This window comes from Aspergillus thermomutatus, assembly GCF_002237265.1.
Source record: "Aspergillus thermomutatus strain HMR AF 39 chromosome Unknown NODE_239, whole genome shotgun sequence".
In the NCBI taxonomy this organism is placed as follows: Eukaryota; Fungi; Ascomycota; class Eurotiomycetes; order Eurotiales; family Aspergillaceae; genus Aspergillus; species Aspergillus thermomutatus.
The window spans coordinates 19,840-45,318 of record NW_020798289.1 but is presented as its reverse complement, the minus strand read 5'-3'; the positions used below and the strand labels follow the sequence as shown (position 1 = coordinate 45,318).

Below are 25,479 nucleotides of genomic sequence, written 5' to 3'. Positions count from 1 at the left end.
CGTCAATTACTTATCCTTGCAGCTAAGGAGGCATGGCAAGCTATAGATACTACTATTCTTCAAAAGCTATCAAGGACCATGCCTAACCGGGTGAAGGCAGTTATCGAGGCAGATGGTTGGTATACGAGATATTAGAATGGAATCAATCTCCTTCCTAATTAGGTTTAGCTAATAGTAGGCGGTAAGGTAAGGTGGTCGAATACTTTTTGCATCCCACTGTATCAGGATAGTTTGAAGATAAATTCAAAGTGCAGAAGGATGACTAGGCCGACAAGAGGGAGGGGTATGGCGGAGACTTAAAACTAAGAATGCCAGCTAGTTAACCGCCTGCTTTTTATGTCATGCAATTTCTCTTGTAGCTCAAGTCCCATTGCTGCCTGACCCTGAGAAGCTTCATCACATGAACAGATATTGCCCTGAAAGATCCTCTCAGAAATGCGTCTTCCTCATTAACAGCGCCAAGCAGATCATCTCCCTCCAGACCCAGATATTCAAATTAGTAAAAACAGAGTCTAGAAATAAAAACAGACAGAAGGCAGATACACCAGAGCGCAAAAATATAGGTCAGGTGACAGATATCTTGCACAGTAAAACCGTGCAAATATGACACTGTGATAAAGTCAGTCATAGTTTCACAAACACTGGCTTCATACAATTCTCATTTAGTTCTTATTCCTTTTCTAGGGGTACCAAAATACTGTTCGCTGCCCTTATCCTCAGTAGGCAGTGTATATGAGTGGGCACCTCACAAAGCAATTATCTTCACTGATATGCACTCACCTAGGGTCGCGCGACTTAAAGCAGCGTCACATAATGGCTGCACCCACCAACCTTTTGACCGCGTTGAAGCCACACGCCGGCCGGTTAGTAGTTGGGTGGGTGACCACCAGCGAACCCCAGCTGTTGTATGTTGGAGTTCAACTCTTTTTTTGACTCGCTAGGCGCCCTCGCCGCCCTGTTTTCACTCTGTTCACCCGCTTCGCCTGGATTTCCCCTGAAGCTGGCCTGAATCTGAATATTGCTCACTCGACACACCGCACACCCCTTGTCTGGCTGACCTGGCATCTTCTGACGTCCAAAGGGCCCCTTATGTAAACTAAGTGTTCACGTGAGACACTAATCTGTACTCCGTACACAGATCACGAGCACTTGAATGCTTCCTTTCAAAAACTGCTCGCCTGTGTTTGCTTGTCCCTAACTCCCTGTGGTGCTCGTGATGGCTGCCTCACTCAATTGGGCCTGCGATTTCCTTCAAGAATCAGAAGGCTTTTATGCAACTCGATGGGAAATGGCTGAAGTCAATCTCAAGTCAGATGTTTTCAAGAATCTCTGAATTAATGAACATAAGCGCATGGTCCAGGCACTGGTCAAGAGTCACCTTCAAAAGCAACGAGACAACATGGACTTAATCCAGGGCAAGGCGTCTGAGTAGGTGGCCCTCCTTCACAGTATGCCAGGTGTGGGCAAGACGGCGACGGCGAAGGCTATGACCCAGGTAAATGAAAAGACTCTATTCGCTATACTTGCATCTTTCCTCTTATGCTTACTTATACACCTTTCCTCCTTCGCCTCTTTCTCTTCCATTATTAGGTCTTAGCCCTGCGAGAGACTACAACTATGATCCTCATTCAATAACATTCTCTCTCTGAAGAGATTACATATCACAGACTCTAGAAGCTAGGAGGGTCTTCCGTTCATTTTTACCAGTCATTGTTCAGTTAGCCAGTGTGCAATGTTATTAGTCCCTAGTGATGTGTATTAAGGACTTGTGCCCAGGGTGAACGCTACCTCGCCTAAGGATCTCTCCTTATCCTGAACTATTTGACCGCTTCGAAGAAGCTCCATCCACCTGGGATCATCCCCTCATACAGGTACAACAGCTTAGCATGCTGCTTCGCTTCGCAACACCTTAAGCGATCTAACTATCGAGGTGGTGCTGCTGGTGCGCGTGGTGTGTGTAATCGCAATAGCGGCGGCGTGGTGGAAGGTAATGCTTGTAAAATTTCATTTTGGCTGTTTTGTCCATTCAGTCCGCCGTGCCTCGCCTTTACTAGCTCACCCTGGCATTTTTCTACCAACTTCAGACACCTTTGAACACTATCTTGCTCGCCTCTGTCCTTATAACGCTCTGCCAGAGCACTCATTGTGGCCAAGACATGTTCGTAGCTGGCTGACGTACACTGCTGCTTGGATTCTCTTGTTTCTTGAATAACTGCAGCGAACTGTTTCTCTGCTTCCAAAAGCCTCTCCTGCAGCATGTACACTGATCCCAACATAATCAGCACGCTCTGCCTCTGTGCTGAACCTGGCGCTCGAGAGTTTTGCAGCTTATTCAAAGCCCGCTGGCATAGAGCCACAGTTTCGTCGAGTTGGCCGTCTCTCAAGTGGACATAGCACCTCATGAGGACGACATAGCAAGAGAATTGAACATCACTCTGCCACAGCGACTCCCAGTCTCCAGTCGTCGCGTTGTCGCAGAGACTCTTCAAGTCCCCGTGCTCATCCAGTTTGATATACAGACCAGCAAGGGCGGAGAACATAGAAGCCTTGGCATAATCAGCCGAGTTCTCTCGATCAAACATCTCCCGTGCTTCGTCGAGCAGAGCCTTGGCCTTTTTGTTTTCATTCTGGGAAAGGCACAGGTAAACCCTAGTACAAAGGAGGTTGAATGATTGTTGGCAACTTCTCGCCTTGCCTGTTTCTTCCATGCGTAGGTGGTTCTCCATCCATGTTTGCATATCTCTCGGCATGTCCTGCGCGAGATATTGTGTCCATAATCGAGATATCAGGTTCTTCTCAAATAGGAGACCCGATATTCCCTCGTCTTGGGAGGATGTTGAGGGTCCTAATAACAGGGCCTCGCCCTTTCCCGTCTGTCCTCTGAGCATAAAAATCTGTGCCAGTAGAAGAGTGAACGATCGTTTCGCACGTCCTTCATTGACATTAGGGTCGTCGCTGAACCGGCTCAGGGTACAATTGCACAAGATTTCTGCCTCGTCATAATTTTTCAGGCGGGTAAAAATGCCAATCATGAGCCACTTGAGGGTAAATGTAGCTGGGTGATAGTAGCCAAACATTTTCTCGACCTGTTCATGGAGGCTTATGCACACCTTCTCGACAGCTTCTGGTCTGTCTCGCGCAAGGAAGAAACCAATAACATCCTGCATTTGCTCCACCTGGGCTTCTGTATAGCCCTGAATGAGCCGCTTCCGAGAGAAGAGATCAATAATGCAGTTCGCATGACCTAGTAAATCCTGCGATATGTGCCAGAACGAAGGAGTGCTTTCTCGCGGTATTTTGCTGGCAATACAGCCCAAAGCTAACGAAGACATTTCGTAGTTCCAGTTTTCATTAAGGACATGTATTGTCCAAGAATGCACGCAGTTGTGTATACTGAACCTAATTGAACCACTCTTGTCATGTCTCACGCCTGGCTGCTCCTCGACAAGCGCATGCTCACGGAGAATCCGCACAGCGACCTCAAATTCAAATTCATCTTCTGTGAGTCTTTGAAGCCATTCAGGCTTGTCGAGTCCATTGCCCATCTGGAACAGCTCAAACCAGAGACCTTTATTGTCAAAATAGGCACAGAACTGCAAGAGGTTTGCAGCAAGCTTGTTGACTGTACAAATACGCTCCCAAGTCAGATTCCAAGTGGAATAGAGAGTCCGGTCATACGCGTCGGATGTTGGTGTTTCCTTAAGCAGCCGCAGCCATGATTGATTGTACACACTGAGATATTTTGAACAGCTGTATAGGCAGATGCCTAGGTAGGCACCCGCTGCCACTAAAGCGAGTGGTAGTCCATCTAATGTTTGAGCCAGTCTTTGTATATCTGGATCTAAAGCCATATCAATGTCACAGTTCAACGCAAGCTGAGAAGCCTCACTCACCGTCACGTAAGGATGCCCGGCCGGAACGTTTGAGCAGTAAATCTACTCCTTGGCTCAAGTCCGTAAATTTCTCTATCTGAACATGATGCCATAGGTCCGATTGTCGGCATCTGGATGTGATGAGTATGTGGCCATGATGAGCTCGGAGCATTCTGTGAAGATCCCAATTCTCCTGCTTGGAGTCGTCCGTCTGACACTGATCATAGCTATCGCAAATGACGAGCCATTGATTATTTTGATCCTGACTCAGCCAGTCAATGACGGTCAAGGATGCCTTGTTGACATCATTAAATTCTAAAGCCTCTTTCAAGCCAGGCCAGGAGGGGTATTTCCGATGGACTCGCTCTGCGGCTGCGAATAGACTCTGCTTCACAGTGTCTGTACTTCGGTAATTAACCCAAAAAATGGCAGAGTATTCATCTCTGTAGTCATTCGCGTATTTCAGAGCGATCTGTGTCTTGCCAATGCCACCTAAACCATACAAAACCACAGTAGTCTTTGAACGACTCAGCTGGAAAAGCTGCCGTATCTGGTTGATTTCTACAGATCGTTCCGTAAAGAAGGGAACCAGTTCCACGTCGAAGTTCCCCCGTTCGATCTTAAATGCGTCTTGGCTTTCTTCATTCGCTATATCAGAATGCGTGTCAGCAAATTCATTGATGGAGTTGGCCTCAATTCAATGCTTAATACCATTATTAACTGGGATTCACATTAAGCTAACTTACGAGGATTGGGCATGCAGGTATCTCTTGCATCTGCTTTGGCCACAGGTAGCTCCTCGAGCAATTCCCTCGCATATGCAGCCGCGATTGCTGCAGCATACCTTGCATATTCCTGTGAATCTTTATTCTTTTGTGAGTCGGCATAATCACAGATTCCCCGGATAACAACGCATGGGAAATCATTCATGAGCCCTGCCGCCTCCATTTCAACACACAAGACATTCCCGCCGAGACTCTCGTTGAGACTGTCACGAAGCTTGGCGTCCTTGATCACTTGATTACCGGATGCGATTAAGCCATAATGGATGTGTACTTCTTGAGGCTGACTCGGTCTGTTGGAGGAGCTGTCTGAACTGAACAAAGGATCCTTAAGGGAATCGTATCTGGTGTATTTCGGCACTAGTTTTGGCCATCTTTTCCCCATGTCGTCCAAATATTGATGTACCTTGGATCCGCTCATCTCATGTTTGGTCTCCAACTTTGTCAATGCTGTCAGCAGCGCGCTTGGGGGATTATTCAGTGCCCCAGTCCTTTTGAAATTGCCACCCTCTTCTGCCTTGCCCATATCCCACTGAACCACTCCAGGAAACTGATCAACAGGCGCACTAACCACCACATCTCCAAGTCTAACCTTCGGTGGAATACCACCACCAATCCCAACCATAAGGCCGACCTTGATGGATGGGAAAGTGCCAACCATCCGGGTCGCGACTATCGATGCTGAATTAGTGCCGTATTTACCTTTCGGTAAGCAGGCTATAACGATGTTGTGCCCCCCAATGGATCCTAAAGTGTACATGTTGTGATCATTTGACGGCTTTGGTAGATCTGGATGTATCTGATCGAGTGTTGCCGTTGCTGCGGTCTGCTCCTTTGGCAGCGCGCAGACCCATCCGACAGTGTAATCATTGTGCGTCAGCTGTATCAAATGAGATGTACAGTCTGCGTTCTTCTTTTTCTTGCTGAACACAGGTTCTTTGTCATGACTGATCTCTCTGTTTCTCTCCGACATTTTTCGATCGTTCTGGAGGTTGCAGGGAGCTCGTCTGTCGACAGATATTGATGGCTTATTTATGCTGGATTGCTTTCGACTTTGATCTGATTGGGAATGCTTGGTTAGTCGGTAGTGACTAAGGCGAGGCTAGGTAGTCTTACTTTGCTCCAAGAGTAGTCAGGGCATAGTCTCGAGCGAGGAGCGAGAGATTTGAATCCCGTCAAAGGAAACTGTATGATGCGAGTGAGCTGAAGAGAAGGGAAAAGGAGAAGAGATAAAGTGCAGACATCGCTGCTAATTCAGCCTTGTGGGCGGCAATCTTGTTGGGCTCAGCCGCACGCGTGACTAGCATGACTTCTATTTATGGTATCAACCGCCCCTCGAACTTAGAGACAAAAGCATAAGTACGGACTACAAGCCAAAGGGCCTCACAAGGCACCAGTGGGTGCAGCTTTTTGGTTTGTTGGTTTGCGTCGTGGATAGGGCCTGATATATTTCCTTGGGTAGTTCGGCGACTATTGACGGATTATCCTGCCCCGCCTCCTAGGCACCCTCCAGTGCCTTTGCGGTACCCGATCATGCTTGACATATAAGGCATGCTGAAGGTTCAGTAATGGCATTTCCGACTGCCTAAAGTAATGAATTGCGAAACTAAGGCTGCTCATTCTCGAAATAGACCAGACATCTAACCTCAAGGCTGCTCCGCGGCGGCAATTCCGGGTCTGTGGAGGGGTCTGAAAAAGATGAGTGCGGTGTTCTCCTCGCTAGGCTGTCGTCATTCTTGGAGTCGGAAATCTTGATGAGGAGGACCTCCTGTGGTGTCATCCCGGACGCGTAATACCACCGATGGCGGTCGGAATACTTGACCCGGATGCTGCCAAACGACGCTCCTTGCTGAGGGATTTGTACTTGTCTTGTGCTGAGGATGGCAGGTACGTTTGAACGTCTACCAGGTCTTCCTCACGGACCGTACGGGCATCGCAGAGCCCAAGGGGATCTCGGCGGACAGGCTCCAGCGGCCGCCATGCATTGATGATTGCCCATCGAGTCTTCTGGAACTGCTCTGCCTCATTCGGGCCCAGGTTGTCGCGCAGAATATCATGAGCGCCGGAGGTAGACTGATCGATATGCACCGCGCGGGCCGGTGCGACATTCCCGGCTAACTTGCTGCCGGGAAGGGCCGTTGTGGCTTTCTGCTGCATTTCTTCAAACGATGCGTTCTGGATAAGGTTGAGAAGGCATTTACTCGCGTGGCGCCCATTCTGTTGGACCATGTTAGCGACCTCTGCATCCGGATGATATACAGTCTGCCTCACATTCTCTTCAGTAGTAGCTCTGTCTCCGGGTAGATGTATTCAACGACAGAACTCCCCTCCGCAAAGGGAATGTAGCAGCTGACGTGCGGGTGCAGCGCAAAGCCGTGAGTGTCCAGATGAAAGTCGGCCTCTCGTCCACGAATGTCCGTTACCTCGACTTCTCGGGGGTCGAAAGGGCGGCGGAACATCTCCAGCGTGCCTAGTAACATCTCTTTGAACCCTGACGAAGGGTAGTAGTTGAGAGTCGTCTTGACTGTTCCTGGCATTGTCGCTATCCCTGCTTCAGCCCCTGCCGATTCGGTCCCGGGTTGCTTCCTGATTTCGTTATATAGAAGGTGGCTGATGAGAAGCAAACTGGTGATGCATGACCATTATCCTTTGGAAAGCCTTTCTTGCTGCTACTGCTGTTGAGGTGTCAGCTGACGGTGGACTCAGACGCCTTGATCTCTATCTGCAAGGACGCGATGATCATTCCAATCCTTAGACACAGGAAAGCGAATGGCCAGGGTTCAGAAATGCATCAAGACCCTGAAGAAGGATTCCCATTACCTATTCCATAGGCCAGTCGGTTATACACAAACAAGCAGGAGAAGGGTTCACGACCCTTTCTTCAGCCGATCACCCACTTTGCAGGCTCAAACTAACTAATTTGTATCTCTCAGAGAGAATGCAATGGATGCTCCAAAGCAGAACAGGCTGGATTGTCGCTGAATGAGCGGTGTGGTGTGAATTCCATGGAATTGCAATCTCAGTACTCCGTATATCAAAATTCGTGCCGATCTTTTGATACTATAGGCTGACACAGTTATGGCGAACTTGCTCTGGTATCTTACTACGTATATGATTCAGTAATTCAACGGGGCCATTATCAAGGATTATAATTGATGCATACAGTCTCAATTTATCAAGCCTCCTTGCAGATTCTTAGGGAGCTTATGGTTCACTACCTGGGCGTGAATGGCTGAGCAGCCTTTGGGTGTAGTATCTGGGGATTCCCGCCTTTTCGAGCCACCATTCATAATCAGACGATGGTTAGCATGTGTGCATGCATTGCCTTATGCGCTGGAAGAATTGGATTATCTATTAGAGGCTTTCCCTCCTCCCCTCTGTCCTCTCCCTCTTGCCTCTTGTATGCATATAACGCACATTGAGGAACTCCGCGCCACGAGCTCTCATTGCCTCCAGGATTCGTTTTGCTTTTATACATAGTACCAACGCATCTCTCATCTCAGTCTGGTCTCGTACTGCATGGGATGTTGATTCCTGTGACTCTCTTTCCAACAGCGGATAGCTCCCCCTAACCCTCCTGCCGAAATGACGTTCCACCATGTATCAGAACTCCTCGAAAAAGCAGCTACGGATCATAAGGGGAATGGCATCGTTGCTTACCGTCTCGCAGACGCCAAACCTCTATATTGGGCTTAAAAATATATACCTCCTTTATAGTAATAGACATGCTCTTTAGGACACAGAAGTCCCTTACCTAAGCTAAAGCTATTTCAAAGTTCTCAGCAGAAATTCTTAATAGTTTCTAGTGTAGGTTTTTCCTTAATCCAGCCTGGCGTGTTTTTTACATAAAATTCCAAAAACCCTTTATAAGTTTTGATATCGGGGGGAGAGCAGCCAGGGCCGCACCGCCGCAGGGATGAGAGGCGAGCCTCTGTAGATCAAAAAGACTTACCTATCAAAAATCATCAGACTTCAGTCATACTTTTTAGCTGTTCATGGAAGAACCGCTCATTTGATCTCTTTATCATCATGATTATTAAGGTCGATCATGACTGTAAAATTTGCTACCGGCTTCTGTGGCATACTGTCTGATTAGCTTTGAGTTAGGGAGGAAGGAGTAGGAGTAGGATGGACACATTATGGGTTTAAACATCTTATCTCCCTCACATGGGTGTCATGGTGTGCTTCTGTCTTGATAGTCAAGTGCAAAATATTCAGGTACCTGAATGTTCACCTAAAGACGCCGGAACGTGAGCGGTAAAGCAGCGAGGGAACAGACGCTGGGTTGGGTACACCGACATATACATCCTGTTGTATGTTTTTCTGGAATTTTTATGCTAAGGTAACTACCAGTAGCTCTTTATAAAGTAGAGACTCTCTTCTTGCTGGGGTCTCAAGAAGGAGAGCAGCTACTCGCAGCAATGAGGCCTGTACTGGAAAGATGCTCTGTAGCAGTCCTTGATCTGTCGTTGCAGCCTAAATACAGTTCATCCAGACCCTGACTATTGTACATGCCATCATGTTATTCATAGAGTTGGCTTGTGTTGACACTTGCGTGTCCTTGCCATATAGGTTGATAGCAACTTAGAGAAGAGCGAAGGGTTGTTTGACAAGCTGTGGTAGAGGGGATGGCCAGTGAGAATGAGGTGGTAGAGTGGCTGAACAGAGAAGTAGAGGGCGGCTTATTTGGTTCCAGCCGCAAATATGAAGAGCAGGTCCTTTTTTTGCCCCCAAATTACATACTTACCTAGGTATCTAAGTAGGTTAACTTGCGTTGAATACTGCCTTTTCGTCTGCCTCGCCTCCCTCTTCTGCCTAGGTAGTGCACATTGATTAATTCCTAGAGGTCACTCTACCCGGTAATTTATCATCCGCTACATCGGTCTAGCTCGAACATTTAGCACTAGCAGCAAGAAGAGGAGCAGATGTGCCTCTTCTCCGAGAGGGGGGAAAAGAGCGGGGAGGGGCGGGGCGGAACTATTATATGCCTAGAGGGCAGAGCACACCCAGAGGCAGCCTTAGCTTTTACCTTCACTAATCTTTTTTTGAACTTTGTGCCTCGCCGAGGGAATGTTCCGGGGCTGCTTTGTCATCAGGTAGCCCACCATTCATCCATGATTCTACATCCTGCTCATCATCCTCACCTTCATCCCTCATTTTCAGCAACACAACAGTGCTACCGTTATGTCGACTACTCGAAGCGAAATTTTCAACCCTGCCATCCCTGGCTTGCCTCCCAAGGATGTGGTGGTGCGCCTCTGCAAGAAAAAGGGCTTTGACTTCAATACCCTCACCTATTCCGCGGAAGGCAATACCTTTTTTATCAAATATAACAATGTCACAATGGAGGAAGCCCACGCGCAGGTATTCTTCCGTCAGAAGAGTATGGAAAGAGGCAACGCCACCATCCGGATTCCCGAGGTCTACCACGCTTTTCAAGTGGGCGGGGCAGGGGCAATGGCAGGGGATATACCTACATAGTCATGGAGCATATTGAAATCGACTTTGAGAGAACTGCTTCGGATGAACAGAGAGCACAAGCCCTTTCCGAGTTGATCAGTATCCCACCGCCACCTGGTGTCTTTGGGAGCTTTACTGGTGGCACCTACAGGCATCATTTCTTCCGAGACAGCGAGCCTCCTGTTCCGTTTTCTTCCGCCGCAGAGCTTGAAGATTATCTCAATAGAGTAGGTCTTTTTCTAGGTTTGATTGGGGAGCAAATCTCTTGGTTGAACTAACATATGATAGTGCCTAGAATGGTACAACGGTGTCACGGGGAGACAAGATAAGCTGGATTTCAGTACTGAACCGCTCCTATGCTACTATGCAGATATGCACCCAAGCAATTTCCCTATCGATAAGCACGGCCAGCTCTGGGTGATCGACTTTGACCAAGCCGGAGTTCTCCCTTCGAGCTTCATGAATTATGCGATCGCTGGGCATCCTAGAAAGCGCCTGCCAGTCCCTATTAGAAAAACAATCCCTTTGCCAAAGTCATCGAACCTGGGGCCCTTAGGTCGTGCCACCTATGTGGTCAAGACTCTCCATAATGACTTTCGTATGCCCGAGTTAGCTTTTTTTTGTTGATTCTATTGCTCACAGTTTATCTAGATATCCCCCGGGACAATCGCACAGAGGCTGATGCTGAATCCTCGTCCGCGAGCTGACACATTTCGTACTTTCGATTGGAGCATTGCTGTCATTGCACAGGTGAGCTCGCATTTTCGAAACAAAACATCCATACGGAGTACAAGAGGGAGTACTTCATGAGCCTAAATGCAAGGTTCCACTGATGCTGAATTCTTTGTCATTTTCTAATTTCTATCTCGTCCGTCCTCTACTAAGAAGGTGAAAGAGGGTGGGGCTCGCAGTGGCTGCATCCCGAGTGGGTGACCGCATTTAGGTCTGTCGATCCAGCCATTGTCTCAAGAATCATACTGCTAGGCCAAAATAATGCGGTGGCGGTCGATCTTGGGTTGTAGTAATATTTGACATGTTGTCTTCGAAGACTAGCAGACTCCATCGAGAGACGAGGGGAAGAGGAAGAGAGCAAGCTCCCGAGCAAAGGACTTGATGAGGGATCAGCAAGATCTCGAGTTCTGAGTTTGTGAGATTAATTCTACCTCAGACAATAATCCTAAATACAAGCAGAAATATCAGATGAATTCTTTATATGAACAAATTGCTTAATGAATCGGCCGCCCAATTACATGCTTGATTACGGAAGATGGTACGTGCTATCAGTCTTTGACAAGAAAGGGAGAGGTGCCTCGGTTAGAGGCCACACTGCTTTAGGTTGATTTATCATCAACATCACTAATTTGGGACACATTACTGAGGCACTCAGGTATGGGTCATCTTTTTGAGCTGTATAAGAGTAATGTGTGTTTGTTGGTCTGGAGTGCTATCTGTATGTTCCTAGGTGGAGTCAGATGGTATTGATGAGATTGTGCTTCCTGCATAACATTAAGTCGGGATATCATCGCAGTAGCCTTTTTAAACTAACACAGTCTCGAGGATTACGGATCCATGCTATGGGCCTATGGCTATGGTGGAGTCTGAGATCGAAATAATGCTAGATACTACTAGATTCGTCTGGCTCATACACACAGTCAGAGCTGGCTGTGCCTGAAGGCCCGAACTGGTGACCAGTGCAAAGGCCTAGTGTGCAGGATATGGATGTTGCAGACGCTACCACGCATACACTTCAGATCATTCCAGAACAGACAGAGCCCCAAGCGTTGAGCGTTGGACTCGGCTTGATATAGACCAATACGACGATATATTTCTACCGCAGACAGCAAGGACACTGAGTTGCTAGAGCGTAATACCTTAGGAAGAAGATGACTCTGAACAATTACACGGACGATATAGATTATATGTTTCCACAATGCGGTCCACGCGAAGGTGTCATTTGATGTCTAGTGTGCTCATGGCCAGTTATGCAGCCCAATGATTCATGAATGTAAGGTATCAATTCATTGCGATAAAATGAGAGTGGGTCAGTAAAGGGATGGACTGATAAATCGTCCGACACGACTCGTAGGCTAATGAGTTTGATGGATAGACGATTCTCATGATCCAGACTTGTCTGTTTGACCTAGAGTCCTCTATCGCGAACTTTCGGGCCTTCACTGATGTAGTTCTGAGAAGGTTGAGATTGATTGATAGACGATCATCACGAATGACGGCATGATCGTCTCTTGAGTGTTGACTCGAACCCTGGCCGATAAGATTTACTCCTGTATTGCCAAGAGATGATTCATATCAGGACTCAGCAAATTAATGTCAAGCAAGAAAAATTCGGCACATAGACAAAATGCCAAGACCGTGTTTTGAGGGCTTAGCCTCGGTGGCGCCACCAGAACCAGAAACATCCAGGAGGTTCACCACATCAATCAACTGAGCCTCGGCCAAAATCACCGGCGGAGGCTCGATGTCTCAAAGATTCCATTACATGGCTCAGGCAGAGGGGATAACATTATACGTGATTGATAACCAAGTGAGGATAATGCTTACACAGCATGATCTTTAACGGAGATAAGGAACTGTCTCAACCTATTGACCTGTCTTACGGAGATTTGATGATCAGGCCTTGCAGCAGCAGTGGCAGCGGGTTGTAAACTCTGAAAGCGAAGATTGACTACGCAGTAAGCAAGATGCCGGAGAGCCGAGTGCTGGGCGACGCTAGTCCTGAAACAGATATTTTATGCAAAACCCTGGCACATTTCATAGTTCATAGTATGCATTAGAATCGAGGTTTGATGACCGATGACGCTGCAGTACAATACTTCTGCAGTTTGATCCATACTCCATACACAAAGCTCGAATGCAACTATGATCACAAACTGCTTCGTATTGACACATTGAAGAAAATAACCTCAACAACTCTACCTGTGTTACTGTGTTAATGATCCAGACCACGATGTATCCAGAATCCTTGGGATCTCGAGCTTCAATTGATGGCGGATGCTCCACATCGGCCAAGGCCGACGCTAAGTGATGGACTAATGTTGAGCATAACCCCGATTAATGCCATGAATGCCGGCATCGCGACCCGGTGATTGGCCTCGAACGGGTTTCTATGCTGCTTCTTCTTTTCTTTACGGGCTATCTATGGATACGGGAGGGCGTAGTGCCAACACCGGCAGGGGTCCGAGACTAAATGACTCCCCTGTGACGGTGCCATGAAATCAAAAAACAAGAGATACATAACCAAAAAAAAAGAGAGAAAAAAATAATCCTTGAGACAAGTTATATATGTATGGTGCTCCTCATTTTTCGTCGTTCTCGTTCTGATCTTCTCGAGTAACCTTATCTTGTTATTGATACCCCGTACATTTCTTTCCCTTACGTTTTCTGTACATACAGTACAACCTCGACTATTTCCTAATCCAGAACGCTATACTTCACCATCTACCGCATTCGGCGGTTACTATTCATACTACCGGAATCCCTAATCTCTCTTCATCTACCACAATCGCTCTTTCAAAAACAAACAATCTCGAATCCCTCTTATCCAGATATATAGTACTCCCGAATATTCCACGATCAAACCGTATATATCCGCACCTTCGCTCAAGTTCCGCACCGATCAATCGCCCATTATGGCGACCGAAAAAGGGGACCAGAACCCCGAAAAGATCGAACGGCCCATGACACATAAGATTCCCTACTGGCGGCTGGTGGTAGATCAAGGCGTCCTCACCCAGGAAATCATCGATTATCCTTACAAGGGCTCAGGAACCGAGGAGGATCCATACGCGGTTGTTTGGATTGAGAATGATCCTCGCAATCCTATGACATGGTCTCAAGTGCGCAAATGGACATTGACCATGACTGTTGCGGTTTCCACACTGGCAGTCGCACTGGTTTCTTCAGCTTATACCGGTGGTGTTCGAGAGATTGAATCGGAGTTCCATATTGGAAGTGAGGTTGCCACTCTCGGTGTTTCCCTCTTCGTCTTGGGGTTTGCTATAGGTGAGTTGTTTGCCGTCTTTGTTCGAAGCCTACCTGTCAGAGGCTAATCCAGCTCATAGGACCTCTGCTTTGGGCGCCTCTGAGTGAGATGTTCGGCCGTCAAATCATCTTTACCGTCACCTATTGCGCACTCACGGCCTTTAACGCTGGAAGTGCTGGCTCTCAAAACAGCTGGACTTTGATCATCCTTCGTTTCTTCGCTGGTGCTTTCGGAGCCTCACCTTTGACCAATGCGGGTGGTGTCATCGCTGACATGTTCCACGCCAAGCAGAGAGGTGTGGCGATGAGTCTTTTCGCTGCCGCTCCATTCTTGGGTATGTCTCGTTCTACACTGTGCTGTATCAATCGTCATGCTAAGGCTTCTCAGGTCCTGTTTTGGGTCCAATCATTGGTGGCTTCCTCGGAATGAACGCAGGATGGCGATGGGTCATGGGCTTCTTGGGTGCCTTCTCAGGCGCAGTTTGGATTATCTGCACTCTTTTCGTTCCTGAGACCTATGCGCCTGTTCTCCTGCGTCGACGCGCTGAGAAGTTGTCAAAGCACACCGGTAAAGTGTACGTCAGCAAGATCGACATTGACCAGGGCAGAGTTACTCTCAAGGAAGCTTTCAAGACTGCGCTGTCTCGCCCCTGGATTCTGCTTTTCAAGGAACCGATCGTCTTTCTCCTGAGCTTGTACATGGCCATCATTTATGGAACGCTCTACATGCTCTTCTCTGCCTACCCGATCGTCTTCCAGGGAGTCCGTCATTGGAACCAAGGCGTTGGCAGTCTTCCATTCTTGGGAATCATGGTTGGTATGATGTTTGCTGTCGCCTACAGTGTCTGGGACAACAAGCGTTATGTCAAAACTCAAGAGAGGCACGGCGGGTTCGCTCCCCCTGAGGCACGCCTGCCGCCCACCTTGATTGCTTCCATTGCCATCCCTATTGGACTCTTCTGGTTTGCTTGGACCAATTATCCGTCGATCCATTGGATTGTTTGCATCATAGCCGGTGCTCCGTTCGGTTTTGGTATGGTGCTGGTTTTCCTGGGCATCATGAACTACCTCATCGACGCCTACACCATTTTCGCGGCTTCAGTCCTCGCAGCCAATTCCGTCCTACGTTCTATCTTTGGCGCCGTTTTCCCGTTGTTCACTACCTATATGTATTCGGATCTAGGTGAGATTTTCCTTCTAACCTATTCTTGCTGACAAGAGGCTAATTGTGAAAACAGGAATTCATTGGGCGTCTTCAATCCCGGCGTTTCTGGCGCTTGCGTGTGTTCCGTTCCCTTTTCTCTTCTACAAATACGGCGCTTCCATTCGCAAGCGCTGCGAGTATGCGGCCAAATCGGATGCGTTCATGCGCAAGATGATCGAGCAAATGCAGCAAGCCCCAGAGCCAGAGCCTGTGGAGACCGAGGAGCCAGTCTTTGACCGGACTGAGGCACCTGCCCCTGAGGTATCTGATGTCAGCGAGACTGAGTCCAACATCGAGGAACTTCCGAATATCCAGCAGATGCGCAGTAGAGCTTCCACACGGACGGCTGCTTCGTTGCGTCGCACCCTCAGCTACGAGGGAAATCCTTACGATATTGACCGTGTTAACACTCGCGAGTCATTCAAGAAATGAACGCCCAGAACCTGTCCTATCCTTCTTTCTCATCGAGCTTCGACCATCAATCGATGATTTGCTCGATGCATTCTCGAGCACGCCCCAAACCTGCTTGACTAGCAGCGTGCAGGTCAGGGCATACCCTGCCATCACGTGACCGGGATCGCAACCATGGTCATCTTTCGATGCTCATACATACGCATATTTATTGATATCGAATAATCCTTATTTCCAAGTGTTCATAATAACGCTGGTGCGCCTGCGAATTGTTACGGCCAGAGCATATGCACCTTCATTGGTGCCAGAAAAAGTTTGTCCTTGTTCAGAAGTCATATACCCGACTGATATTGACTCAGCTCATGTTTCTTGTTTATGTTTGCATTATAGATGGCGTTTTTGCACTCGAAGAGTATTGTTGTATTTATCATGTACAGCTAATCATATACATATATCTAATTAGAGATCTATTGCTCATTCAATGGCTGAGTTCTTTTCCCAAATGGCGTCGACTTGCGTCCTAGATGGTCAAATACTTATTTACTGCACATCGATAGAAATATTCCTGACATCATCAACGCAACGCAACTAATGATGGAAATCGTCAGGCAAAGCGCGGAGGACCTTTAGCTCAGTGAAATCGAACAAGTACTCTGGAAAATCCGTCGGCATCTCTGCTGCAAAAACCATGTCGAGAGCATCACGTCGCCCGCTCATCGTCCTTGGGTCATTGTCCTCTGCCTCCCAACCATATCTAGCAAAGTCATAGTCGTCATCCCACCAGCTTGCGGGGCCTGGAAGTTCAGCCCAAGATCCTGGGCAGACTTCCGGCCAGAATTGAAGACTGCGGAAACAGGCTCTGTCGGTTTCTGAGAAGTATGTATGTGGCCGCTGAGCGAGGATCTCTTCCGACGACATCTTAGCAAGGCGGTCGACTTTGCAAGCAAAATCTCTGACAGCATCCCTCCAGAAGGTCGCCCAGGATCGCCATATCAAATCGTTTTTGATCTGCTTGCCCTGTGGCTTTAACGTGCTGTATCCATTGCTATGTTTCACTTCAGGCTTATCGGAAATGGCGTCAGCGTTTGGGTTCGCAATATGATCACGTCGCAAGTACTGCTCTTGAATAGCTGTGTCGGTCTCCTCGACATCGTCCCCAGCGCGGTTTCCCTCATCCTCCTCGACATCCGATTCCTCTGTGTAGCCTAGGCGCTCTGCAACACACTCTGCCGCTCTACCGTGCTGCTTCCTGTAGACCAATCAGTATGAATTAAATAAGCACAGGGTCACGATATCAATCGACCTCTTTCGCATCACCTTCGCTTTAGTAGCAGCCACCAGGCGAGCTTTTTCTTCTGCGGAAGCATCCCGAAAGCTCTTGTCTTCTTCGAGCTTCTTGATTGCGCGCCGGACAGCTTGTCGGTCTGCACTTTTGGCATTTTCGACCTGCCGCTCCACATCAGTCATCCGTTGAAGGCGATCTCGAGCTTTCTTTGTATTCGGGTTCGTAGAGAGCTCTTCGTCCTGCTTTCGCTTCTGACCAGCTAGTTGGCCGGGTTTTGGTCCTCGTATTCTTCGCATTGTACTGGGATTATTCGCGGACCCAAGCGAGGCAAAAACTCAGAGGGGACAAGGACTCTTGAAAGACAGAGCCCTTGGATTACCAGATGATGCTTTTGGCTGTGTTGAACATGACCAAATCTTACCCGATTGGGTAAGGGGGCTGTCGGTAAGGCGCCAGGTGGTGTCGCTATATCCTCGCCCTAAACAAACTCCAAATCGAATCGGAAAGTTGCGGTCTTTCGGCAGCGGTTAGCCTGAGATGCCGACTATCTCTGACTCCAATTCTATGCATGACAGATGAATCTTATTTCTCTCTTACATTATGGCACATAGTCGTTATTTTCTTCATTTACTCCATATCATTCTTTAGCATTTCATGAAGTTTTTGATGCCATTCATTTGATCCTGTTGATCTCTGTTGCTGACCAGAAACGATCGAGTTGCGCCTTATCGTCGGTCTTTTGCGCAACCTTTCTTATCGCCCTCGTTGAGTCAAATCGCCAATCGATCCAGGATTGTCTTTGCTTGTCGCTACATATACAGACTGGGATAATACCTATCCCATCGCCTCTTATGGGTCATCTTTTGCAACATGGGAGGGCGACTGTGAGGCAGTTGAGCAGACGAACATCTCGGTCACAGCGATCACAAATAAGACACCACTCCTCCGACCCATCACCTCATTCTGTCCCTGAGAAGAACAACACATCAGCAAACGTTCCGCAACCGAGTGCTCCGTCGTCATCCACATCGTCGTCCTCTCAAAATACCAGTCCACCCGCAGGCACACCTTCAGCCACCTCCACCCCCGCCCGCTCGAGTTCGCGAACGTTCTTCCAGGCCATTCAGGCGGGACCGATTGGTAGATTGGGAGAATCATACACAAGGGTACAGCAAAAAAGACCTTATACGACGCAAGTTGTCAGCTCTATTGTGGTGTATCTATGCGGCGACCTGAGTGCGCAGTTGTTGTTCCCCTCTGACAGCCCGGCGCAAACATCACGGGCTGCGTCTGAAGAGAAGCTTGCGAACTCGGCAGAAGATGGCGAGGATAAGGCTGCTTCGAGTGGAGGGTACGATCCTCTGAGAACTATGCGACATTTGACGGTTGGTGTGGGATCCGCCATTCCGTCCTATAACTGGTAAGTATTGTCCTGCCGATGACCTTGAGCACATCTGGCTGATGCGATGCACCGTCACTAGGTTCATGTTCCTTCACAACAACTTCAACTTCCAGTCCAAATTCCTTTCCATTCTCACCAAAGTTTCCATACAACAAGCTGTCTTCACACCCGTTTTCAATACGTACTTCTTCAGTGTACACTCTCTTCTCGCTGGCGCATCCCTGGAAGAGACATTCGAGCGCTTGAAGGTCGCTCTGCCCGTCAGTATATCGAATAGCGTCAAGCTCTGGCCTGCTGTCACGGCCTTCAGCTTCATGTACGTGTCTCCGCCTTTCCGGAGCATCTTCGCCGGTGTCATCGCCGTCGGCTGGCAGACCTATCTCAGTTGGTTGAATCAGAAGGCCGCCAGGGAGGTCGAGGCGGAAATGGCAGAGTCAGAGCATTTGTCTCATGTGCTGGTTTCGGGCAGTATCAGCCCTTCGACAACGATAAAAGCATGAGATACCTTTTCACGATTGCGCTTTTCATACCCTCTTTGCATATTTTATAGTCAAGGCGCGATTGATTTGAATAGACGATAGATCATCATTGTCTTCTTGAGCGTTGCATTTTCAACGAGTACATAGAGTAAAACTATTATCATACAATTATACCCCAATCCAAGAATCAACTCTCAGTGATCGTTCAGAAGATTTAAGCGGACACGCGGGGATGACGTTGGGCGGGCAGTAGTGACTTCGATAAGTTCTTCATCAGTGATCAGATCCTCTTCTTCTCACCACCCATGAAATGAATTCATTACCATCATTACGGGCATGTTCTGCCCTCCGACATCCTATATTGTAATGCCGGGCGATTTCGACGATAGCAGTGACTACGGATCCGACTTTACCCCGGATGAAGAAGAGCTGCTGAACGATCTGCTTGCCCAAGTCGCCACCGAACACGCGACCGTCCAGGCTACCGCGACGGCAACGACAACGACAACGACAGTCCCAAAAACTGTACAGGCGACCGTCACTGCCGTCGCTGATATTGAAGATTATGCTGAAAATCCAGCAAGTCAACGAGTGCCTAAGGTGCTGGGTCGTGAAAAGCCCGGTTTTCTATGGCAGAAGCGCAAGACCTGGCAGGTCTCGACGTCTGCTGGGGCAAGGGCAGATCAGATCTCGGGCAACGTTTGCGCCGCGTCTGGTGAGGATATTCCTTGGTTCTGCAGTCTGCTTGGTTTGTTTGTGTAATGAGGTTGAGTAGCAGCTGACGGTTGATTTCAAGCGTTTAGTGGAGCATCCGGATTCCATCGAAGGCCGCGAAAGACAGCGCGAGAGAGACGTAGCCCGTGAACGGGAATGGATCGGTGATTCGAGAACAAGTCCCGCGCCCGATCTTCGATCACCCATTGAACGGTTCAGAAAGCCACCCAACAAGGCTTTTTCCGTCACGGATCTGATCTCTCCTGCATGGTGCGAGCTACAGTACTGGTATACCTTGACCAAACATGGGAGGAAGAGAAGGACACCTGCTATGAAGCAGGGAAGTACTATTCACAAAACGCTGGAGGATGAGGTACATACCACTGTTCCCGTGGAAATCACAACCAAGGAAGATGCGTTGGCTTTGAGGCTGTGGAATGTCATACAGGGCTTACGGACGCTGCGAGAATATGGTCTTACTCGGGAGCTGGAGGTCTGGGGTCTTGTGGACGGTGAGCTGGTCAATGGAGTCATTGACCAGCTCTCGTATGAGTGCCCGGACCCAGAGCTTGAGGCGACAGCCGCCAGATACTATGCCGATGTGGAGGCCTCGAGGGCGGTAATGCCCGAGTATCAGATGTCTCTGACGGATTACCTGCTAGCTCCCTCACAGGGCGGGAAGAGGCTGTCAGAGATGACGTGGAAGGATGAGCCTGATGAGCCTGTCGAGGATCCTCCCAGCACCCAATCGTCCGACTCCTTCAACATCCCTCGAGTCTACCTCACAGACATCAAAACGCGAGCCAGCGGCTCCATACCCACCATCAAGAGCACGTCATTTCGGCCAACGCTGCTCCAGCTCCAAATTTACTACCACATGCTGAACCGTCTCACCACCACTGATGAGGTATCCATCGAGACGCTTGCCTCCCGCTACGACCTAGACCCTCATCGTACTTTCACCGACGCTTTTATCGCCGAAGTCGGCGGCCTGAATGATCAATTCTTCGACGCCCTTTCAGCCTCGGAATTCGATCCAGATTTCATCCCCTCGCCAGAAGACGCCGCACGAAGAACGTCCATCAGATCACCGGCATCTATTCCCTCCGCGAGCCAGGACTCAACCAGTATCCTCCTCGCACACAATAACCTGTCTAGTCTCTGGAAATTCATGAAAGACCAGCTCCGCCTTACTTTCCTTCCCTCGCCGCAACCCTCCGTCTCCGTTGCACCCTCTATCCCCTCGGAATTTCAGCCTAGCATGCTAGAACCATATCCGACGATCATATCCCCTCTCCTAACAGCTCGCTATCTCTCCTCCGCACCCACGGCAGACCTCCACACCCGGGTCCTGGGCAGTCGTAGCTTTCTTTTCGATCCGACCTCCATGTCATCCTATCTCTCCGATCAGATGGACTGGTGGCGCGGTAATCGTGACCCGCGCGGCGTCGAAGTCATGGAAGCATGGAAGTGCCGTATTTGCGAGTTCCGCGAGGAATGCTCCTGGCGCCAGGAGAGAGAATGGACCATGGCGAGGCGGAAAAAGGGCCCGAAGGCTCTTGATGTTGCTGCTGTGTGAATCATACAGTGTGCAGTTCTGCTTGGATTTTGGCGATATCAGGCTTTGAGGGTGTGGTCTACGACTTGCATTTGGACTACGCTTTGGGGGCCTGTTACATATGTTAGAGATAGATCACTAGACTGTGAGTTTATATGGTATTACTCGACGACAGAATTATCCATGAAGCATATCAACCTACCGTAGTATACGAAAAATGAATATGAGCCATAACATCGGGAATTAAAGATCAAAAAGGGTAACTCCGAACCTCATCCTCCTTGTCCATATCCAGGCCCGCAGCAACCTGCCCCTCATGCTTCTTATCCAGATACTCCAGCAGCACCTCCTCGTACCTTTCCCGCCCCTTGTACCGCGATACATCCCCATCCCAACTCCGAATCGCAGACGCCAGCCGACCAGGCACGTACGGCTCCTTGACAATCTCCGTGATAGGCTCAAAGTACGTCCGGATGGTAAACACCACCGCCCCGGACCGCGGCAGCCGGCGCAGACTCTGCCTCTCCGACCGGAAGTAATGGTGCTCGATCGCCTTGTTCTTCTGCGCGGTGTTCCACGAGACCTCGGGCGCGTCCTCGGACCCGATACTATGCGACCAGGCGAGCTCGTCGTCGACCTGGATGAAATAGTTGTTGCGGAGAACAGGGTCTTCGGGTCTGATCCGGCGGAAGAAGTTCATCATGCCCTTTTCGAGCTTCGTTTTGAAGCCGGGGACGTCGCCGGAGGTGTGGATCTCTGATAGGCGCATCCCGTATTTGTCTTCGAGGCGCCAGAAGCCGGCGAGCAGGATCGCGCCCGCGAGGAGGTAGTACTCGCCGTCTGGCTTCTCGAACATGAGCGCGAGGTCGTCTTGGACGAGCCGCGCGCAGGTCGCCATCGGGTCTTCGGGGAGTGGGCGCTGGGTGATGTTGAATGATTCGCCGGTGATGGTGTTGTCGATGCCTGTTGCGGTTTTGCGGAACATGGAGGGGTATCTTTCGGGGAGGTAGGAGGAGCTATGATTGTGTTGTTAGAGTGTGTTATGCTGTCTGGAACAGAGGGTGTTGGGCACGCACAGCTCTTCCAGCAGCTCAATCGCGCCGTCCATCGCCTCGGGGCCGGTTCTGCAGCATTTCGCTCCCCTTTCCTTGATTCGACGTGCTTTGTCGGCGTGATACCGTAGGTAGTGGTTGTCCAGCTCTAGAGCTTCTGTCAGCTTCTCTGCAGCCATGGATGTGACCTGTGAAGATGCCTTACCGATCCATTCATCCCACTTCATGCTTCTCAGCCCCATCGTGATGAAATACTTCCTGTGTTCATCAGTCTTGTGAATCTGAAAGTACACCAGAGGCGACTCACGGGCCATATCTGAAAGGTCGATATGGGATCGGTTTGGTCGCATGGACATCCCAGTCCGGATATGGAGAGGCGGTCGGCCTCTTGAAGTCTGAGGGTATCCATTCTGGAGAGACAGTGAGTCGCGAGCTTCCGATACGTTTTACAGGCGTGTCTTACCTCCGGGTTTCCTGTTAGGCTTTTGAAACTTTGATGTCGAAGACGATTTCCTCTCGAGATCTTGAGCTGATCTTCTGTCACTTCCTTTGTTCGAGAAGCGAAACACAGTAGTAGCAAGCCAGATAAAGGTTGCTACCAAACACAGAGATGCTGCATGTTTGATGTGAAGCTGGCCGAGTTGCACAAGTTCAGGAAGCATGATTTCATTTCTCGTCTAAAAATCAAAAGGAGGGGTGACCTGAATTCCTCTATGACCGTGAACACCAGAGATAATTGCTATTATATGCAGACGAGACAAACGCTGAACAGATAAGACTCCACCACCACTTCATTTCTGTATGCACATTGTCCAGCTCAATAGAGGAGGCGCCTTGGTTGACAGTACATGGATGATTTCCATTTGCGTTAATCCGATGCGACCATCGACTGGCCAAACAAGAAGCTTGTCCGTAAGGTTGTAAGCTTGTCTGGGCGTCATCCGTGCGGAGAGGTATCTTATCTCTATTTTGCCTTCAGTGTTGGCGTGACGCAAGGGATTTCTTATCCAAATCAGGTAAGGTTGTAGTGCCGCCTGTAATTCTCTTGACCACGCGGTGTCTCGCCTGCGAGATCGCATGTGGTGCACGAACTTGGCTAACGGCTCGAGAAATATATACACTAAGAGAGATGGTGGTGACAATGATATCACGCCAAGTCTACTTTGACTCTGATTTGGCGTTCCGCCGCTGGAGAAGACAGTATTGTCCCCAGCTTCTGCGGAAACGAGCCGGCAACATAGGGAAATCAGGAACCCAAATCAATCGACCGAGAGAGCTTGATTGGGACGTGTCGAGGAAGTCCTTGCAGGTTATCGCCTCCCATTCTGATTCGTCGTGCACATAGTCAGGCTCAAGTTCCGTGGCAGCTCGCCCCGGGAAGTACGAGTCCACCAGATACGAGCATTGAGAGATATCGACCTAGTCCATGTCAGCTTGGGAAGAAGAATTAAGATGTGACGAGGATTACTTACGTATTTACCAAGGTCTTCCTCGTTCCGATCGTTCATGCCGGCAGGGATCTGCGAGGTGCCTTGGATGAGACCCGAATAGCTGGGGGCATCCGGAAATTCTCCAGGAAGCAACCCTCGAAATTCGCTTCTGATAAATTTCGCACGCATTCCGTTTGGAAGAAAGTATGATGATGGGAACCTATACCACTCTTTGCCGAAGCACGCAAAGCTACCGGATTGTGCCATCTCCAAATGTTGCAGCGGCTCCATCACCTTCAGGGGCGCATTGTACGCCGTGATCATACCAAGAGTCCGTAGCAGCCCGGCATTGATAGCCATAAGAAGCACAGACATCACCATGGTCAGTTTGAGCTTCGGTGACAATCGTCCAATGATCTCTTTGGGGTTACTTGACCCGACGTAAGAGAGGATCATGTGAAAAGAGATGGCTGCATTGAGTGCAAGGAAAGGGTAGGCGGGGTACATGAACCTCTCCTCTTTGTGAGGCTGAACAGTGAAGATGGCTAACCACATATAAAATGGTGTCACCAGAGTCACGGTCCGTAAGAGAGTTTGGACATTGGTGGTTTGAGAACGGAATGTAGCCTGGAGGACAAGTATGGGCGCGGCTGACACGGCCAATACAAACCAAATATTGAAGTTCAAAAGCAGATTTCTGATGTAGAACGTCCACGGCTCTGTACCGAAGATATCAGGCCCCCTGCCTTCGCCTCCGAAAATGTTATAAGCAACAATGTTCCACGGCACAACGGCGAATTTCTGGAAAAACGCGTAGTCAACTGCAATTTCAGCAGCCTATATCAGTTAGCGAGAACCGCGGATGGTCGAATAGCCGGAAGAAGCGCACCAGGATAGCGAGACATTTCGTAATGCCCTTGAATATACCCACAAACAAACTTCCAAGAGAGCCAGCAATGAAGCTGATGGCGACCTCCTCAAGGAGAAGAGGAATGATCAGAGCTCCGGCAAAAGGCCAGCCAACGATTGCTCCGAGACCGAACCACATGATACCCTGCGCCGTCTTCTGGCCTCCCCTCCAATCCAGAAAGGATGTAAGACCTAGCATAGACGTATACATGGTAAAACTAGACGGTAAGAATGATGCAGACGCATGGAACATGCCCGGACTGAAAGCAACAATGATCAGAAAGAGGAGGCCGATCCTGGGGTTCAATGTCCGACAGATTGCCGAGTATAGTCTCGTCTCGCATGCGGCGCAGACTGCTGCCAGAACGAAGCGTATAGCATAGAACTCGGCTGTCTTATTACTCGAGAAAAGAGATACTATTTTGCCAACCACAGCATGGGCAGAGACGTAGAGCCAGCTCCGAATTGAATAGGTGGGAGAATACTCCCACGTTTGCAGCCCGTACCCGTGGCCCAGGTAGTGCGCAGGCTCCCAGAAATTGAAGACTTCATCGCAGTCTTGAATCGGAGCGAGTGCAGCTGCGACAAAATTGGAAATAAGGAACACATATAGTGTAACGTTCAAAGGGAGATAGAAAGGAACTGGTCGGGAGCTGCGAGGGGCACAGATTGTTAGCCGGAACGTGGGAGATGTTATTCAGATTGAGATACCGTCGCTTCTTCCTTTGAGAGCCATTTACTGACTGCGTCTCCTTTCTGGCCGGAGCCATGCTGATTGTTCTGGAGAACAGAGACTCGAAGAACTATTAACCCTGGATGCTTTGATGGAGTTTGATACTGTGGTTGTGCCTGGACAAATCACAAGAACGGACACGATAACGATAACGAAGCTTGTTCGGTGGCCGCAGCGGCACTTTTGGCA

General features: G+C 49.1%; 9 protein-coding genes across 9 annotated transcripts; 4 read left to right on the top strand and 5 right to left on the bottom strand.

The window, feature by feature from the left end:
* Positions 1-1,922: 1,922 nt before the first annotated feature.
* On the bottom strand, positions 1,923-5,414 carry CDV56_104975 (uncharacterized protein; the record flags this gene model as incomplete). The annotated part of the gene is made up of 3 exons (XM_026758594.1): positions 1,923-3,841; positions 3,894-4,520; positions 4,619-5,414. 3 exons carry the CDS (start codon positions 5,412-5,414, stop codon positions 1,923-1,925), a joined length of 3,342 nt encoding a protein of 1,113 aa, XP_026611265.1.
* Positions 5,415-6,430: 1,016 nt separating this feature from the next.
* On the bottom strand, positions 6,431-7,191 carry CDV56_104823 (uncharacterized protein; the record flags this gene model as incomplete). Its single annotated transcript, XM_026758442.1, has 2 exons — positions 6,431-6,871; positions 7,009-7,191. 2 exons carry the CDS (start codon positions 7,189-7,191, stop codon positions 6,431-6,433), a joined length of 624 nt encoding a protein of 207 aa, XP_026611264.1.
* A 2,647-nt stretch (positions 7,192-9,838) lies between these two features.
* On the top strand, positions 9,839-10,821 carry CDV56_104516 (uncharacterized protein; the record flags this gene model as incomplete). The annotated part of the gene is made up of 4 exons (XM_026758135.1): positions 9,839-10,093; positions 10,186-10,341; positions 10,403-10,712; positions 10,766-10,821. 4 exons carry the CDS (start codon positions 9,839-9,841, stop codon positions 10,819-10,821), a joined length of 777 nt encoding a protein of 258 aa, XP_026611263.1.
* A 2,940-nt stretch (positions 10,822-13,761) lies between these two features.
* CDV56_104027 (MFS transporter) lies at positions 13,762-15,749 on the top strand (the record flags this gene model as incomplete). The annotated part of the gene is made up of 4 exons (XM_026757646.1): positions 13,762-14,134; positions 14,194-14,448; positions 14,502-15,296; positions 15,352-15,749. The coding sequence occupies 4 exons, from the start codon at positions 13,762-13,764 to the stop codon at positions 15,747-15,749; spliced, it is 1,821 nt and encodes a 606-aa protein (XP_026611262.1).
* A 567-nt stretch (positions 15,750-16,316) lies between these two features.
* Positions 16,317-17,309, bottom strand: CDV56_103871 (uncharacterized protein; the record flags this gene model as incomplete). The annotated part of the gene is made up of 2 exons (XM_026757490.1): positions 16,317-16,977; positions 17,032-17,309. The coding sequence occupies 2 exons, from the start codon at positions 17,307-17,309 to the stop codon at positions 16,317-16,319; spliced, it is 939 nt and encodes a 312-aa protein (XP_026611261.1).
* Positions 17,310-17,864: 555 nt separating this feature from the next.
* On the top strand, positions 17,865-18,915 carry CDV56_103705 (Mpv17/PMP22 family protein; the record flags this gene model as incomplete). Its single annotated transcript, XM_026757324.1, has 2 exons — positions 17,865-18,433; positions 18,495-18,915. 2 exons carry the CDS (start codon positions 17,865-17,867, stop codon positions 18,913-18,915), a joined length of 990 nt encoding a protein of 329 aa, XP_026611260.1.
* Positions 18,916-19,230: 315 nt separating this feature from the next.
* Positions 19,231-21,187, top strand: CDV56_103465 (exonuclease V; the record flags this gene model as incomplete). The annotated part of the gene is made up of 2 exons (XM_026757084.1): positions 19,231-19,642; positions 19,698-21,187. The coding sequence occupies 2 exons, from the start codon at positions 19,231-19,233 to the stop codon at positions 21,185-21,187; spliced, it is 1,902 nt and encodes a 633-aa protein (XP_026611259.1).
* A 229-nt stretch (positions 21,188-21,416) lies between these two features.
* On the bottom strand, positions 21,417-22,880 carry CDV56_103298 (heme-dependent oxidative N-demethylase family protein; the record flags this gene model as incomplete). Its single annotated transcript, XM_026756917.1, has 4 exons — positions 21,417-22,182; positions 22,243-22,476; positions 22,526-22,628; positions 22,682-22,880. 4 exons carry the CDS (start codon positions 22,878-22,880, stop codon positions 21,417-21,419), a joined length of 1,302 nt encoding a protein of 433 aa, XP_026611258.1.
* A 496-nt stretch (positions 22,881-23,376) lies between these two features.
* Positions 23,377-25,327, bottom strand: CDV56_103017 (dolichyl-P-Man:Man(6)GlcNAc(2)-PP-dolichol alpha-1,2-mannosyltransferase; the record flags this gene model as incomplete). The annotated part of the gene is made up of 4 exons (XM_026756636.1): positions 23,377-23,637; positions 23,691-24,485; positions 24,538-25,210; positions 25,269-25,327. The coding sequence occupies 4 exons, from the start codon at positions 25,325-25,327 to the stop codon at positions 23,377-23,379; spliced, it is 1,788 nt and encodes a 595-aa protein (XP_026611257.1).
* Positions 25,328-25,479: the final 152 nt, after the last annotated feature.